The sequence below is a fragment of the Salvia splendens genome, chromosome 3 (genome assembly GCF_004379255.2).
Source record: "Salvia splendens isolate huo1 chromosome 3, SspV2, whole genome shotgun sequence".
In the NCBI taxonomy this organism is placed as follows: domain Eukaryota; kingdom Viridiplantae; phylum Streptophyta; class Magnoliopsida; order Lamiales; family Lamiaceae; genus Salvia; species Salvia splendens.
In genome coordinates, this window is record NC_056034.1 from 37,129,143 (window position 1) to 37,148,160 (window position 19,018).

The 19,018-nt window shown below is 39.3% G+C and overlaps 1 protein-coding gene across 4 annotated transcripts; it reads right to left on the reverse strand.

Moving 5' to 3' along the window:
• Positions 1-2,319: 2,319 nt before the first annotated feature.
• Positions 2,320-9,057, reverse strand: LOC121795870 (protein TIME FOR COFFEE-like). Of its 4 annotated transcripts, none has more exons than XM_042194522.1 (13): positions 8,690-9,057; positions 8,097-8,600; positions 7,813-8,003; positions 7,440-7,728; positions 6,963-7,356; positions 6,819-6,879; positions 6,651-6,740; positions 6,356-6,560; positions 6,196-6,265; positions 6,048-6,117; positions 5,610-5,954; positions 3,064-5,527; positions 2,320-2,927 (listed from the first exon to the last, which is right to left on the reverse strand). In XM_042194522.1, exons 1-13 carry the CDS (start codon positions 8,784-8,786, stop codon positions 2,887-2,889), a joined length of 4,821 nt encoding a protein of 1,606 aa, XP_042050456.1. In that variant the 5' UTR covers positions 8,787-9,057; the 3' UTR covers positions 2,320-2,886. The 4 variants fall into 4 exon arrangements, with proteins under 4 accessions (XP_042050456.1, XP_042050457.1, XP_042050454.1 ...); XM_042194523.1 differs by having other exon boundaries at positions 2,320-2,901; positions 6,639-6,740; XM_042194520.1 differs by having other exon boundaries at positions 6,639-6,740.
• Positions 9,058-19,018: the final 9,961 nt, after the last annotated feature.

Consider the following 19,018-nt stretch of genomic DNA (forward strand, 5'->3'; position numbering starts at 1 on the left):
CATCGAAGGAAGGCTGGATGAAGTTTATTACTTATTTCACTTTTGTTTTTGCTCGATTTTATCATTTTGCCAAAGATTCTCGTTTTTTTTAGATTCTATAGTTTTTTAGTGTAGATTTAGAGTTACATATGACAGCATGATGAATTTACTTTGAATTTACTTCATACTTGGTTTTGTATCATCAATTCATACCTTATTCCATGATGAATTATTGTTTTAAATTATAAAATGATAGTTTTAGGGGATAAAATGATAGTTTCAAATCATAAAATGATACCAGTGATAGAAATCAGCTGTTTCTACTAATGTATTGAATTTCATACCAATCATTGGCTTCAAAGCATCATCACAAACAGGAATGTACATACCTACAAATCAGTAAAACTATCATTTTATCAACTCAGAGTATCATTCTATCAGGCAAAACTATCATTTTATCAACTCAGAGTATCATTCTATCAGGTAAAACTATCATTGTATGCAGTAAACCTAACATTTATAAGCCAAAAGTATCATATTAACACATAATCGGCAATGCATAATATAATTACATAATATCATGAACTGATTTGTTGCCCAGATTACGAATGCCAAAACCAACTTAACGAGCATAATGTTCATAGAAATCAGCTGCTTCTACTAATGTATTGAATATCATACCAATCATTGGCTTCAAAGCATCATCACAAACAGGAATGTACATACCTACAAATCAGTAAAGCTATCATTTTATCAACTCAGTGTATCATTCTATCCGACAAAACTATCATTTTATCAACTCAGCGTATCATTCTATCCGGCAAAAGTATTATTTTATCAACTCGGCGTATCATTCTATCCGGCAAAAGTATCATTTTATCAACTCAGAGTATCATTCTATCCGGCAAAACTATCATTTTATGCATGAATGTACATACCTACAAATCAATAAAACTATCATTTTATCCACTCATAGTATCATTCTATCCGGCAAAACTATCATTTTATCAACTCAGAGTATCATTCTATCCGGCAAAACTATCATGTTAACACATAATCGGCAATGCATAATATGTCATTTTGTCAGGTTAAAGTATCATTTTATCAACTTATATGCAAAATTGAAAACATCTTCCCGGTCACAATTATGCGAGAAATATGGAAACAAAATCTGGAGATTATGGAATAATGAACCAAATCGGAAGAAAATCTGGAGCCTATGTAAATAAAATAGGTGAGAAATATGGAAACAAAATCGCTGAGAAGAGAGAATCGAACTGAGAGAGTGAAAGAATGGAGCGAAATTCAGAAATTAAATGAGGGAAATGACATATTTACCCTCTGCGTCTTTTTTATGAAGTAAATCTAAGTTTGAATCTCAGCCACAAGATTAGAAAATATGTGTGGTTTAGATTTGGTTATAGAGTTATTACGTGATTTGGGGGTTATCATATGATCACAACTCTATATATATATATATATATATATATATATATATATATAGGATTGTGATCAAGATAGAACAATTCTTAAACGCAACCCTATATATAATGATCTATGCAAAACTAGATTTAAATACAGAAACGCAGAACAATATCATACGTAAAGCACTTTTAGGTCATAGTTAATTAATTTTTAGGTCATGCTAACAAAGCATGACCTAAAATGATCTTAGCATGACATTAAACCAAAATATTATAATATGACATAAAATTGCTTAATTATGACCTTCCGTGTTTTTGGTTAATTATTGACCATTAGATCATCTAATCCTAGGGCCAAGATTTGGGTTGCATTTCTGGATTTAAATGCATTTTTATTTTAATCATCTCCCTATATATAGATATATATACTTTTTTTAGTTACACTAATTAATAATTTATATATTTAATTATTATTTAAATTTTATCATTCACTCATTTTAAATACTCTCCATATTTAATTTATATACAAAGTTTAATACTTGTATGTTTTTGTTATATATTACTATCAAATATAATATGTTACTCATTAAATTTAATATATTTTGTAAGAGTATATTTAATTATATATATTTGCAAGGTAAAGTAGTTTGACCAGTGATTGAACCGTAAACCAGGAGCCTCGCCGACCAGTCCAGTTTTTAAAACATTATAATCACCCTATCTCTTCTCTCTCTAAATTGAATGCAACAATGAAAACGTGCGGCCTGCGGTGTTTGGCAGAGTGGGGCCCAGAAGACATTATCAACATAAAAAGCTCCACTGCCATTCCAACAGACAAACAATGACCTAAACAGAAATGCATATGTGGACCATATTAATTTCAAGGCCATTCTAAACAAACTTCAAAAATCACTTCTTTTTTCAGACAGAATGAGATTAATAAATTTAATTTAAGGAAAGAACACAAAAGAAGTGAAGGCTAATCTTACACACCTGCTGCCATAAGCAAGCCCTCCATATCCATTACATACATGTCAAAAACTCGAATCTTTCGTTCTTTTTTTCTTTTTCTTTTTCGTTTTCAGAATAATCTTTCATTTCTCTTTTTTTTCTGGGAAAATATATTCCCAAGCAGGAGCGTGAGGAAGATACAAAATATGATCAAAGAACCTCCACTATTCTAACCAAAAACAAGAAGCTAAGCTCCTCAGTCTTCTAACATCTAAACTTTGTTCTTCTCCATCACCAAAAATTGATCTATTCTCCCCCGCCCCCTTTCAAACCCACCGATGTTCCACCATGAAAACACTTGCCAGTTTCATATCTCAAGTTTACCTGTTGAATGACAGGCGCGTGCACGCAGTAGGAGCTCCGTCCATCTTCTCTTCTCCCTTGTTCAAATGTCCTCGTCCTCCTCATTGTTCCAGCATATGCCTTGTCCCAACTTTCCCTCTCTCCTGAGACTCGGCTTCTTCTTCATTTTTCATTTTTTCTCAGGCTGCCATGGATTTAAATTGTCATTTCCTGGTCAAGAAATCATAAAAATTGAACAATAAAGTCACAACTCCCATTCATTATAATTTATGCAGTAAAACAAAGTCATATTTTTCAACCTAATATGGGATTGCAAAACCTATTTATAGTTTTTGTAGATACTTACCAGCAGGTTGTTTCTGCTCAGTAGGCTTCACCTGAACAGCAGCTGGAACGGGATGCACATAAGGAAAGCCAGCAGGCAAAAGGTTCCCAGCAGCCTGCGAGGCAAACTGCGGTGCATTGATTATTCCCTGAGAAGGCAATCCGCCACCCTTTGCATTAGCAGTGGCTGCTGCAATTGCTGTAGCTGGATCGTTCGTGTTTGCACCACCCAATGTGACAGGAGTGCATAAAGATAAACTCCCAGCCGATGTCACCGGAGCACCCGGTGACTGCTGGTGTTGGTCTGGCTGTCTTCGTGGCATATAATATCCGCTGGAACTGGGTGTGGACGAGCTTTTACTGGCAGAATGTTGAGATTGGGATTGAGTATACGGATTTGAGAAGAACAACTGTTGCTGCATTGTTTTAGGCATTTGTTGCTGAGACTGGTGTTGCAATTGAGGTTTCTGTACACTGCCAGAAGAGGCTGAAGCTACATGAAGGTTTCCCAGAATTGATGGAGACTTCTGGTTAGAAACGGATGTTGGGTTCTTGGTTGGCTGTGTTAACAAGGACGAAGCATGACCCGTTCCCGTTTTGTTGTTCGTAGAAGCAGATGAAGTTGTTCTAGGGCTCCCACTGGCTCCTTTGGAGACGGAAGAGGTCGTGGGAGAGCCTACCATCATAGGGGAAGACGAAGTCTGGTTGTTGCTGGGATGCACTTGACCTTGTGAGCCTGTTGATGGTTTCTGATTCCCTCCAAAGGATATTTGAGCATGCATCGGGGCTCGAGTCCGAGCATGCTGCTGGGGAAGGTTTTTTAGCGAGGTCGTGGTTACAGAAGGGGTTTGTGGGGTTGAAGTTCTACCAGGGCCTTTCCACTGAGGGGACTGAGATGGGCTGCTGCTGTTGCTCTTTACAAGATTTGTTGGGAAACCAGAGAGGCCACTCGGAAACTTCAAACCCATGGCTGAAGATGAATTGAAATGCTGCTGTCGACTAACTGCATTTGCTGTCATGTGCTGCTGCAGACTAACTGAATTTGCTGCCAGTTGTTGCTGCAATTGCTGCTGCAGCTGTTGTTGCTGCTGTTGTTGCTGTTGCTGTTGTTGGTGCTGCTGCTGTTGCTGTTGCTGTTGCTGTTGTTGTTGGTGGTGGTGCTGCTGCTGTTGCTGTTGTTGTAGCTGCTGATGTAACTGCTGCTGCTTGAGCTGCAGTGTTTGCTGTTGCTGAAGTTGAACTTGAATGCTGTGAGCATTCTGAACATTCACGGCATTAGAACGGGAGCTGCGAGATGCACCAGACGAAGCATTTAGAGACCGTGTGGAGCTCTCAATCACGTTCGTCTGAATTGACGAAACATGCCCATCAGCCAAGTCCGACCTTGCAAATGCAATCGATTGCTGCCCACCAACATCCATAGCCTTTCCCGTCAAGATCTTGCGTTCGTCTTCTGTGGTATTGGAATCTACACCGCCAGATTTGGTATCATCAGAGATTCGGATGGTCTTCTTTTGTGCAGCCTGAGCAGCAGCAATCAACTGGATATTCTGTCGCGTGGCTTCTGAGGAGCTCTGAAACATGGCGTGATTCTGAGCCACAGATGTCATATCAATGCCTGGGCCACCACTAGTTCCATTGATAGTACCAAAACTCATCGCGAAGCCATGACTTGGAGGCAATGACTCCGGTCCTGTCTTTGATACCTGCTGCGACTGATGCCCTTTCTTGTCAGCATGATTACTACTCGCGCTGGTAGCACTAGCAGCACCAGCCAAAGTGGCTGGATGAGTCATCAACCCAAAATTCTGTGGGTGCATTGGCATCGCAAAATTCTGGCCATAGATATTCATCGAGGCTCGAGACCCCCGGCTATCAGTTGTTGACGGGCTGTCTTCCCTACTCGGTTCGCCCTCAAGGTGTCTTGCCCGTGATTGGTGCACGTATTGGCTGTGACTCTGTTGCTGGGATGGCTGTGATTTCAGGGACGACATGTTTTGCAAGCTAGCAGTTCCAGAACCACTGGAGATGCCAGCACCAGTTTGCGTTCTCGGATGCTGCCCCTGCAAATGCTTCTGTGAATTCGAGGAACCACCACTTGATGGGCTTGCATTTTGGTGAGCTTGCATCAACTGTGACTGGATGGATGGTGGCTGAGCGTGCTGAAGTTGTGAAGGATGAATCATCTGTGAAGAATAGAATGAACCATTGAACAAAGGCAGCGCCTGGGCTGGTGTACCCCTGTAATTCGGGGGTCCCCCTACAGCAGCAGCCGGTATGGGAAACGGGTACCCGTTGTTCTGTAGGATCGCCAAATACTGTGTCTCATTAGAAGGCATATTCGAGTAGTTGAAACTCACTGCAGGTGCTGAAGTGGAATTCGTAACACCAGAGCCACCAGTGTTGGACGAAACCCCAGCAGCCGGAGATTTCGCCCCACTAGGCCGTGGCTGCTGCTGGTTCAAGGGGAAGATGAAAGTAGGCCCCTGCTCAACACCATACAAACACTCAACACCACTCCACCAGAATAGAGTTGCAGCAAAATTAGAGACGTAGAAGAAAACATACCAGCATATTACTAGGAGCGACGGGAGGCAACGCTTGCTGGATTAGAATCTGTGGCTTTCTCTGAGCAGAATCAGACGTACTGGCCGGTTGAGAACCCTTCTCCTTCCCAACATGATTGGGGACATTCTGGGCCTTATCCTGCGCGCCTCTAACAGCAACATTGCCGTGCAACTCCAGCCCGGGTATGACGTTGAGATTGCAAGGCTTCGACCCAAATAAAGAAGCTGAGCCAGCAGGTCCAGGCCAGAAGGGGTTCATCTTCATGAACTGCTGGAGGTAATGTATGTTCCTAGCAATGTGGCAATGTGTAGCACAGCGTTTTGGTCGGGGCTGAGTGAACATCGGCTGCAAAAATTTCAACATAAATGATAACCAAAGATTCACCACCAGAGGCCATCATCATTACTCCATAACAAAACAAGAAGAAAAAGAGTTTACCTGAATATGTGCAGGAGCAACTGGACCACCCTCCATCGATACAACTCCTTGCAATGGGGCCATATATCTGCTGACAGAAAACAATGAAACACCATCAAAACAGAACCAGCATAAAGATTTCAACGAAATCAAGGAAAAGCAATCATACCCCATCGGAGGAAGCCCACCAGGCCAGTTTCCCATGGGCATTGGCAGCGGTAAAGAGCTTGTTGAATGACCTAAGTTTAAGAAACATACAAACATCTCAACATCAATCCACACACCCAAGGCACAAGGTCATATATTCACCATATAAAAAGAAAACCTACCAGATTTCTCTGTGGGCTTCAACGCTGACTGCGATTTGTTTGCTGCAGTAACTCCATCTCCGTGGCCAATGTCCCTTTCAGACTTCTCCAAATCGAGATGCAAATCAACATTCCTCTCCTTCGATTCGGCTTCTTTTAGAAGCTTCTTTTCTTCATCCCTCCCACTTCCACTTTTGCAATTTTCGTCGGCTTGATCTCTCGAGTTCTGCAGATAAAAACATCAGAAGGCTGCCCATCAAAATCGATAAATTCAAATAAAAACAGTAATCATCTATCCACGTACAGCATCAGTGACCTGAACAACAGGCTTCTGTTCCACTGGCGAATCCCTCAAATCGATCTTTCCTTCTTTTTCTGGAGAAGGTTTAGCTTGTGGCGGCGGCGCCTGAAACCGGACTCAAATTCCATTTAAGCAACAAAAACACAAGAAAACAGACTTGACAAAAATCGTTTCTTCGCTCACCATCAGATCTATTTCAAATTTCTCTTCCTTCCCATTCTCCATCTCCATTGCCGTAGAATTGCTAAATTCCAAAAAACCAAAGTGAGGGCAAATGATGAGAAAATCATTCCCCCAAGAAAATTAAACTCAAATTTCTGCACTCACGTTTTAGTAGTCGCCGCCACCGCCGCCGGTGAATCTCCGTTTTGGCTAACCTCCGCTCTCACCGCCACAGAATCTTTCTCTTTCGGCGACTTCATCTCTTCCTTCCCAACCGAATCCTTGCTCTCCCTTAATTCTTCAGATACAGGCTTCATCTCCGACACTGATCCCTCCGCCTTCAGCGCAGCCGGCTCCACCGCTGCTTGCGTCTGTGGATCGACCAAATCGGCAGCAGCTTCGTACATATTTTCAGCTGCGGAACCAGATTTCTCGGTAGTTAGAGATGAAATCTCGCTCTTCGGCGTCTGATCCGCTTCAAGCTTCGCCGGAACTGGGCTGCTCCGAACGCCGTAGCTTGAGTTTTCAGGCATCTGCCGCGGCCTCTTTCTCTTTGGAGCTGCAAAACGATAAGCAGCGACATTTTTAACTCTCTCAATCAGAGAAAATCTGAAACTGAATACAGCGTGATTGAACACTTACGGACGGCTGAAAGGGGCCCAGAATTGGCACCCAAATTGAGATTACTGGCCGAAGTAGAATTAGAAATCGGCGATGAATTATGTGATTTCACATCGCTGCTTAATCTGTTGATTTCTCTCGACTCCTCCTTCTTGGATGAAGGGGCTTGTGACCGAGTCATCAAGCCGTACAACACCTCGGCGATTTCAATCTCCAACTCTTCCGGATTCGAAGAGCTCGGCTTCGACGCAGCCGCGGCCGCCACCTTAGGCGGCTTCAGCTTCGGAGCGGAGTTGTTCACCGTCTGCTTCTGCAGATTGCAAAAAGTTCAGGATTAAGAGTCGAACAGATATTTGGAGTTTAAAAAAATTATTGACCGATTTCAGACACTAACAAGCTTCTTTCTCATGGCATTGGAAGAAGAGGGAGATATAGGAGCCGCCGGCAAAGGCGTCGGCGCCGTCCCAACGCCGACGCCTTGTCTCGCCGGAGAGCTCCCGAGATTCGGCTCTCCACCTGAAACTCCGCCGCCGCTGTTGTTGTTGCTGCTGATTGAAATCCAATCGTGAGACCTCTTCGTGGATGCTTTACGAAAATGAAAAGAAATCAAAAAGTTTGACCTAAAAAATCATCGAGAATTAGAAATCGGAGAAATGAGGAGAGTTTTCCGTGTCTTACCGGAACGTGCCTTTCTAGGAACGGAGGCGCTTATCGTTTCATCGCCGGATTTCCAAACCGGCGGCACTCTAGAAATCTTGGCCGCCGTTGAAGAAGTGGGAGGGAAGCTTTTTCTGTGTTGGAGATGGTGATTGCTGCTCACAGTGTTACTATTGCTGTTGTTGTTCTGTTGTGGTTGACTAAAACTACCAGTGCTATGGCCGCCGTGATGGTGGTTTGGGACGGAACCCACCGCCTGCGACAACAATCTCACGCCTCCAGCGGCGTTGTCTTCATCTTCGTCGTCTTCTTCATCATTGACGCTCTCTTCTGAAGTTTCGTCTCCACCTCTTCTCCTCTTACTCCGGCTAGACCTTTCTCTCAAATCTCTCTCTCTATCCCTCTCCCTTTCCCTCTCTCTCTCCCTTTCTCTCTCTCTATCCCTCTCCCTCTCTCGATCCCGATCCTTCTTCACTCGATCTCTTAACCTCACGGATTCCTGCAACTCCAGACCTGTATCTTCATCTGCAAACAGCAACAAAAAGGCTTGAATCTTTAGTAAAAAAATTGGGAGTCAGAGACAGATCTGTTGATGAGAAATGAGAAAAATCAACCTGGAGAGTCTCTGAGACTGTTAGTTCGATGGCGGCGGCGATTGAAGCCATTGGAGCCGACGATACTAGCTCTTCTGGCTTCTCTGTTTCTGTCCATCACTGAAATTTCCCCCCTTTTGATGCAGAGTTTCAGCTTGACCCAGATGAATAAATCCAATCAGATATCTCATCAGAGGTGCCTATTGCATAATTCGCCGGAGAAGGAGATGAAACTCGCCGAGAAATCAAGATTCAGAATGAATCCGGCGGATAAAACAACAATCTTTTTCTCCAAATGGACTCCTCTTCCACAAATCCTCTAATTCACCTCTCTCTCTCTCTAACCCTATAAATGAAGCTTTTTTTTTCCTGCTGTCACAATCTCATCATCTATTCATTTGTTGGAAGGGGGTATCCGTATTTCACATCTACAAAAGCCCTCGTGGAAACATCACATGAGGTGAGGTTGCTTTGTCACACGAATTGATCTCAGCCGTTGATATTCATTTGATCGAACGCCTCAGAAAAGCCATATGCCAGCATGGCGGTAACACGACTATGAAATCGAGAATCCCACCGCTACGTGTCGGTTTCTATCTTTGGATTCAAGCTTCCATATTTTCCGATTTTTAATATACGGGTACTCATTTTGCTTACGTCTCTACCAAATTAAGATAATGCGTATGAATAGAAATATGTACCGTTAACTATAGTATTTCATGCCATTTCTGAATTTTTCATTATCGTTTTATCGTAATAGATCTCTATATATTTTGGGAATATTACACACTCAAATTATGGTACATAAATATAGCAAAGTAAAAGAAAAATGACGATTATAAGAAATCTCGGTGTGACCAAATATCGGTAAAAGCCACGGTCAAATTTCACTATTTTTCGGTTTCACATAAACAAAATCTCTTTGTATTCAATCACAAAATCATTTCCATTAAAAAGAATAAAATTGAAGGTCCCACGAATTACGGCTAGGTGTAAATTAACTTTAAAACCCTTCGTCCAAATAAAAATAATGCATCTCTCATTTTTAGAATCAGATTTCAAGATTTAGGTGTAATTAATTAGCTGGGGTTGAACACTTTTTCGCATAAGTGACACGTGGGCCCAATTCTTTTAACGGCTGCGATGTAGTTGAAGTTGGATGTGCGAAATATATTGACCGTCGGTAGCCTGCCGACGTGGCGGATTCGCCAATTAATTATGTCCTAGCTGGCAGATAGTGGAGAGGCTGGAACGGATCTGGACCGTCCGATTTTTTTTCCATTGATCGGACAGCGGAGAATTAAGCTGGGCAAATTAAACTGAAGTCGCGGTCACGGAACTACCGAGAAGTGAGTGGGCCCACCGGTTTGTCTTTCTTTTTAATTTTTTGGTTAATTAATTGGTAATTAATTTATACTACGCCAGCATTCATTTTATTTTATTTAACTTAACTTTTATGCTTAACTAATTGTCACGTTGCGGTGGAAGCTTCCTTGCACCTAGTCATTATGAAAATATTACTAATATTGTTTGATAAGTACTATATGAAAAAATTGTTGCCACTTTAAGATGCGATTACTCCAATAGTATTATGCCTGGAGATGTTTTCAAATATATGCAGAATAAATACTAGTACATGTTATTTTTCATGTTTACTTGTGGTAGTGCATCAAAAATATACTCATACAATCAACTCTTTCTACTTTTGTGTTGCCATAATTTTCTCATCAAATTCCTTAGATAGAGTACTATTTTGATCGGTGTTTAGTGTATATAGTCAATTGTATTAATGCATGCATTTTTGAATGCGGATACTTTTGTTAAACACATAGTGTTTCTTAAAGTTAATGACTTTAATTCCGGAGATGTGATTGGTCATAATCCATTAACTCTCTACTATACGATTTCAGTATCAATGAAGCATTTATAGAATTAAAAATCCACTTAAATGGCCAAATACCATATGGTTCGATCTTTGCAAAAAAAAAATTTGATCTAAAAACCACTCTTTGCATTGCTATAAAATCAAAGGCAGCTTTTTCGTATGACAAAAGGGAACTTAAGTAACTGGATTAATTTAATTAGTTATTTCTGTATTAGAGTAGAAGAAATCGTGTTGTGACTATGCAAGTGTTGTTATATGTCATAATTAATTAAGAATTAAAATTTATATAGAATTAAATTTTTATTTGGAATATGAGAATAATGAAACTTAGCCAACCCCATCTTAAAAAATTGTGATCGAGTGACTTACTAAACTAATGCAATTTGTCTTGGAGTATTTTGAAGAATGCGTGGGGTTCTTTGGCAATCTTTTGTTTTAGCTACTTAATAAATATAATGTATCTTGAAAGTGATGCATTACTTTATTCATGAGTGGTTGTATTATAATATGATCATAATTAATTAATGGAGGTTGGAAACAATCCAGAGAAATGAGAATGAGAGAAGAGTTATGCATGTAGGATTTACATGACTGGAGAGCAAGTTTATGCTGGATATTAAAATTTTGTTACTTGTTAGGAGTATTTGTTATTTCTACCATTTATAATTACTTTCATCGACTTGGACTTTATATTATCTTGTTATTTCTAATATTCTATCATTTATAATCAGTTTCAACGTTATGGTTAATTATTTATTGGATGCTTGTTTGTGTTAACATGCCCAATAGGTCATCCTCAATTTAATTACAATTTCAATAAACATAAGAATACGAGTTTTGCACAATCTTGTGGAGTATATAAAATAAAGTCTTTTAACGATGCTCAAACAAAGTTGTTTAAAGTAAGTTATTTTCCTATTTTTTGCATATTTTTCTTTTCTCTTTTTTGTTTTAATGAACATTATTATTCTGAGCATCATTAAGACATTATTTTGTACACTAATAAGACAATTGTGAAAAATTAAAATTGTGTGATTTGATACTTTACTTTAAAATATATAAGATGGATCAAATAACATGATTTAAACGACTAGAGCATCCACATCTCGTTATGGAGATATACAAAAGCATTTTAACAAGTGCTTACATATCTCCATTACTCGCATCCTTGTGCATACTATTTAGTTTTTTACACTCTCTTATTTAGTTTTTTGTAGTATTTATAATTATGATTAAATATGACATTATGTAAATATTAAATTTTCATTATTAAAACTTTAAATTACTTAACTTTAAAAATATATGATAATTACATAATCTTAAAAAAATTATAAAAAAATTACATAATTAAAAAATAATCACAAAGTTTAAACCAAATTAGGTAAATTAAGTAGAGAGTGTATCAATAAAAATAATTTGATGCTAATCTGCTCATCGTTGATATCAAACAATCTTTAGACATGGCAATTGATATACTTGTATTTTACATATTTTTAGAGGTTTGATTTAGTATGTTTACTTGGCTTTAGGACTTACTTTTCTTGCTTTTGTCTAACTTTCCATCAATTACTTTTAATGATGAGTTTGTTGAGTTTTTTTTTTTAAAAGGAGATTAAAAAGATGAATTCCAATTAGTCTCTAAAGGACAACATTGTTTCTGGTCTTGAAAGAGCTTTGTGTGGATATCTCGCACATCTCAATTAGAGTTCAGTGGAGAAATTTATGATTGTTTTATGAATGTTTCATTGTCCAGTCTATAAGTAACGAGATTTTGGCAGAAATTCAAGATTTTGAAAATATACGGGCCTTTTGAAACCAAATCTATTTCATACTAGAGTTTATACCTTATAAGATTCGAAACTTATTAAATATCAACCCCCTCCACACACACTCACCCCTAATATAAACTAGAGTCATTGTTCAATCTTAGATAACTCGGGAAATTTTCGAAATATAATTTTTTAATATCTGAAGTTCAAGATAAGAAGAAAAAGATGGAAGACATCAAGATTCATCCTATGAGTTTTATATATATGTTTACTTATGCTGTACTTTATTAAAATTGTTTTTGTTTACCTGTCCACGGGTAACTAACTATATTATACTCTCTCCGTCACGTGTTACTTACACTTTTCCATTTCGACTTGTCACAAACTACTTACACTATTTATAGTTCAAGTTGGAATTAATGTATTTAATTAATATGTTATATTAAGTTAAGAGTTCCTTTATTAAGTGATGTCTCATTAAACTTAAAATTCTAATTTAATTACACTAAAAAATCAATCCTAAATTTACGGGCTAAAATGAAAAGTGCAAGTAACATGAGACGGAGGGAGTAAGATTTGAGAGTAAATAACTATTGGGGTTATGATGCTCCTTGCATAGCGGAATACTTGCAATATATAAAAATCAGACATACAAATTTATTTGACTGATTATTGGATTAATACTTCACATGTCAAACACAAAAAATGCATGCTAGAACACATACTTTACGCTAAGGAATTAAACCCTAGTTCTTGAAAATATTACGATCTAGAATTACCGAACAACTTCTCCAAATAATCGTTGATTGCTTGTGCTTTCTCCACGTGAAGTTCTTTATATTCAATTACGAATCTTCTAATGTGTTCTCGAACTCAGATATATGACCTCTGAGTGGACAACGATTGTCAGAATCGAAAAGGATTTGACCAGAAAGAAGACATGACTTCAAATATGTGAATAATTGAAATTTTTAACCACTATATCATTAGGCCAACTCACGTATAGGATATTTATTACTCTCTCCGTCCCTTAAAGATAGAAACTTTTGAGACAATACATGTTATACTGCAAAATGGTAAAATAAGATAGTGCAAGGAAAAGTGTATTAATGGAAAATATGTCTTATCTCAATATACAGAGAGAAATTTTCTAAAATATCAGTGCTATTATCTATTTTTAGGGACAACAAAGTAAAAAATTTTATTTTTAAGGGATGGGAGGGAGGGAGTAGAAAATATGGCAATACAATAAACTGAAATTACGATACGTCAGTGTTAAAGTTGTTGGAAATATTGTAGCCTTTACACGGGAAAACTCTTGCTATTACAAAAGAACAAAACTGGAAGGTAAATATAATAATAAAAATTACAACGAAAGTAAAGAGATGCAAACTATAGTATTCTTCAAGTCGAGTCGAGGTATCCCTCTCTCCACAAGACGAAATACGCCCCGGCTAGTGCTCACGGATTGGCGTAATGTCCCCAAAGATGAAACGACTTTCCTCCTATCGAGTTGAAGCACCTCAAACTCGTAGGCTCCGGCGAATTTGAATTGGAGGCGAGAACCGAGCTAGACAATGCTCCTAGAATACCCACTAGAATGCTTAAGTGATGTAGAGAGAAGATTTGTTTTTGTTGTGTCTTCTTCTCCTCAAAACAAGCCTATTTATAGGCTAGGAAACACAAGTGAAAGGTCTTGTAATAAGGGCACCTCATAAAGGTTACACCATGTGAAAAGCCAAAGGCCTAGCCTTTTGAAATTATCACATGTGTTTTCCTACAATCCCCCACATTGGTTAGAGCGCTGCAAGCTCAAACCAACACTAGACATGTATGCATGTATGCAGACTCTTTTGCTCAGTTCTCAGGAAACGATACTGTATTTGGAGAGGTAACTTGTGGTTTTGAACCTTCCATAGTCAACACTATCGGACATACCGGCGGACTAGTGGAGGCGATGCCTTGAACTATTCCTCCTTGGTGTATGCCTAGTCAATAGCATTAACACAATATTGTCTCAACTCCATCAGTTCTCACGTTTGTGTCCGTTTCGGCCGTGGAACACCTCTTTGGAATTCATAAGTGACTTACTCACACGAAGCGGCCTCACTTCTCACTTATATAGGTGATTCTTTCATGAGTATCCTGCCATACTGCATCTCCTTGAGATTTCAAGAATCATTAAAAGTCAAAAGACTTAACCTCTTACCACCTGCAGGTTACAACACTCAAAGCTTTCTAAAGAATGGGCGAAGATTAAAAATCTTCTAAGTGTTACAGCTAGATTTGTATAGCTTCGTTTTCCCATTGAACCAATCCTATGGGATCTCCAATCGTATGGTTGGGTTACCACTATACTCATCTTTTAAGATGTGGTTTTCAGTCCCATTCCTTTTAGCAATTTATGCATTTGATCACGGTTTAAACCTTTTGTTAACGGATCCGCTAAGTTATCCACTGACCTTACATAGTCAACTGTGATAACACCACTTGTGATCAATTGTCTGACGGTATTATGTCGCCGACGAATATGTCGAGACTTACCATTGTATAAGCCACTGTGTGCTCTACCTATAGCTGCTTGGCTATCACAGTGTATCACTACTGTCGGCACTGACTTCTTCCAACATGGAATATCTTCTAGGAAGTTTCTAAGCCACTCGGCTTCTTCCCCTGCTTTATCCAAAGCGATAAACTCAGATTCCATGGTGGAACGAGCAATACACGTCTGTTTCGTTGATTTCCACGAGACAGCACCACCCCCCACAGTGAACACATACCCACTTGTAGAAAATGAGTCTTTTGAATCAGAGATCCAATTTGCATCACAGTACCCTTCAAGTACTTGGGGATATCTTGTGTAATGCAACCCAAAGTTAAGAGTATACTTCAAGTATCTCAAAACTCTACACAGAGCTTTCCAATGTTCCTTACTTAGGTTGCTCGTAAATCGGCTCAACTTGTTTACAAGACAAGCAAGATCAGGTCGAGTACAGTTTGTGATAAACATCAAACTTCCTATGACCTTTGCATACTCTTCTTGAGCAACAGAATCACCCATATTCTTGCTCAGATGGACATTAGGCTCCAAAGGAGTCTTTGATGGCTTACAATCAAACGAGTTGAATTTCTTAAGCATTTTCTCAACATAATGAGATTGCGTTAAGGCAATTCCCTCATTAGTCCTCAATATTTTGATTCCAAGAATCACATCAGCTAGACCCATATCTTTATATCGAAATTTCTTTTCAACATGTTTTTTGTCTCGTTAATAATGGCACTAGTGCTGCCCATTATCAACATATCATCAACATACAGACACACAATAACAAAACCGTTATCTGTGTTCTTAATGTAAACACACTTATCGCACTCATTGATAGTGAATCCATTTGCCAACATCACGTTGTCAAATTTCAAATGTCATTGTAATGGTGCTTGCTTCAACCCATATAATGACTTTACCAGTTTGCATACTTTACGCTCTTGCCCAGGCACAACAAACCCTTCGGGTTGTTCCATATATATTTCTTCTTCCAGATCACCATTCAGAAACGCAGTTTTCACATCCATTTTGTGAATCTCAAGATTGTGCAAAACAGCAATCGCAAGAAGCACCCGAATGGAAGTGATTCTCGTAACAGGTGAATAGGTATCAAAAAAGTCATGCCCTTCTTTCTGCTTAAAGCCTTGGACAACTAGGCGAGCTTTGTACTTATCTATAGTACCATCGGGCTTATATTTCCTTTTCAGAATCCACTTGCACCCTAAAGGCTTACAGCCTTCAGGCAAGTCTACTAACACCCAAGTGTTATTTCTCATGATGGATTCAATTTCACTGTTGATAGCTTCTTGCCACTACGCCGCGTCTGGGCCAGACAGAGCTTCCGCCAATGACTTTGGTTCGTCATCCAACATAAAAGTTATGAAGTCAGGACCAAATGTTTTAGCAACTTTAACTCTTTTACCACGTCTTGGTTCAACATCCTCAGGACTTGACCTCGTCCTTTTTGGAGGATTAGAACTAGTGGATTCATCCATCATTCTTTCACTAGAACGATCCTCTTGCCTCTTGCAAGGGTATACATTCTCAAAGAATATAGCATTCCTTGACTCAATCGTTGTTCCTTCAGCCACGCCAGGCACAGCTGACCTATGGACTAGGAAACGATAGGCACTACTATTAAGTGCATGGCCAATAAAGATGCAATCGACTGTTTTAGGGCCTATAGCAACTTGTTTCGGAAGTGGCACTTCTACCTTCGTTAAACACCCCCACACTTTGAGGTATGAATATGAAGGTTTCTTCCCTTTCCACAACTCATAAGGAGTCACGTCCCTAGTTTTTAGTGGAATTTTATTCAGGATATGATTCGCTGTTAACACAGCCTCCCCCCACATGTTCTGGGGTAATCCTAAATTAATCAACAAAGCATTCATCATCTCTTTTAGTGTTCGGTTTTTGCGTTCAGCAACACCATTTGATTGAGGAGAATATGGAGCTGTGGTTTGGTGAATTATACCACTTACATGACATAATTCTGCAAACGGAGCTACATACTCACCACCTCTATCACTTCGAACACACTTAATTCGACAATTAAGTTGATTTTCAGCTTCATTTTTGAAGTCTTTAAACGCTTCAATTGCCTCATCTTTACTTCTCAATAAGTAAAGGTAACAATACCTTGTGCAATCATCTATAAATGTGATGAAGTACTTTTTACCACCTCTAGTTTGCACAAATTTTAAATCACATACGTCTGTATGGATTAACTCTAGAGGTTTTGTGCTCCGTTCTACCGAGCGAAACGGTAGCTTGGTCATTTTTGCTTCAACACAGACTTCACATTTTTCTTGTGAGTTAAACTTATCTACTTTTAGTAAATTAAGATTTACTAATCTTTTTATGGCATTTAGATTTACATGTCCCAATCTTTTATGCCATAAATCAGAGCACTCAAGCAAATAGGAGGATGTATCATCTTCCTTATTTCTTAATCCTTTTCCACGGTGAATGACCGTAACATTCAGCTCAAAAAGCCCATTCACTAGGTGACCTTCACCTATGAACTTTTCATACTTGGTCAATATAACCTTTTCACACTCAAATTCTAGTGAAAATCCATGATTTACTAGAAGTGAGCCTGACACCAAATTATTTCGGATGTCTGGGACATGCAGCACATCCTTGAGGGTAAGAACCTTTCCGGATCCTAATTTTAGAAACACATTACCCACACCAACCACCTCGGAAGAGGCTTGGTTTCCCATACGTACTTTTCTACCTCCAACAGATTTGCAAGTAGAAAAAACGCTTCTCTCGGAGCACACATGACATGTGGCACCCGTATCAACAAACCATTCATTTGGATTATTACCATGGTCCACGTGGGAGACCACTGCGATCAACTCGTGATCTTTGTTGTTTATAACAACACGTTCAAATAATTTGTACAGTATTGTTTCCAACAATAAGTACACAATTATATTGAACCAAATGTGCATTGGTATATTCATCAACCCATGCATCCCAATTACTACTACCAAATCTAAATTGGTCTTGCTTGTCAAATGACAAACGATAAACATCATTCTCAAGAGAATAGATCTCAAGGAATTAACCACTCCATAGTGCATCGACATTGCGACCGTTCGTTGCTTTATTCCAGCTTCGAATTTCATGTTTCCTCCGGCATCGGTCGACATGAATTCAACAAGAGTACAATATTTCGTCTTGCGAATGTTGGAAATATTGTAGCCTTTACACGGGAAAACTCTTGCTATTACAAAAGAACAAAACTGGAAGGTAAATATAATAATAAAAATTACAACGAAAGTAAAGAGATGCAAACTATAGTATTCTTCAAGTCGAGTCGAGGTATCCCTCTCTCCGCAAGACGAAATACGCCCCGGCTAGTGCTCACGGATTGGCGTAATGTCCCCAAAGATGAAACGACTTTCCTCCTATCGAGTTGAAGCACCTCAAACTCGTAGGCTCCGGCGAACTTGAATTGGATGCGAGAACCGAGCTAGACAATGCTCCTAAAATGCCCACTAGAATGCTTAAGTGATGTAGAGAGAAGATTTGTTTTTGTTGTGTCTTCTTCTCCTCAAAACAAGCCTATTTATAGGCTAGGAAACACAAGTGAAAGGTCTTGTAATAAGGACACCTCATAAAGGTTACACCATGTGAAAAGCCAAAGGCCTAGCCTTTTGAAATTATCACATGTGTTTTTAATTCAAAATTTGTCTATTTAAACCTCGATTGTCATTCCATTTTTCATACGAACATTTCTCGCATCAGTTCTCTCATCTCTCACATATCTCCAAATCTCACAAGCCAAAATGAACCACGACGACGACCGGGGTTTCTCGGAGGACGGTAGTCCGACCTTGACTCGAGCCTTAAATGCAGTCGAGCACGACGCAATGGCGGAATGCTTAGCCATAATTCAACGCGAGAAGGCGGCGGCGGCGGCGGAGCAGATCCCCAGGTCTATTCGACGTCGGAAGTCTGTCCGACGCGATGACGCCGCAGCTCACGAACGTCTATTTGCAGACTATTTTGTCGAGCAACCACGATGGGGCCCGACTGTTTTCCGCTGTAGGTTTAGAATGTCTCGTTACCTTTTTCTCAGCATTGTCCAGACGTTGCAGTCACGCGATGAATACTTCCAGTATCGGGAAGATGCC

Coding starts and splice junctions, on each gene's coding strand:
- LOC121795870 (XM_042194520.1), bottom strand. CDS start 8,786: ATGGACAGAAACAGAGAAGCCAGAAGAGCTAGTATCGTCGGCTCCAAT. Junction 6,880..6,962: donor GTGGCGGCGACTACTAAAAC/GTGAGTGCAGAA, acceptor TTTGGAATTTAG/CAATTCTACGGCAATGGAGA. Junction 5,955..6,047: donor TTGCTCCTGCACATATTCAG/GTAAACTCTTTT, acceptor AAATTTTTGCAG/CCGATGTTCACTCAGCCCCG.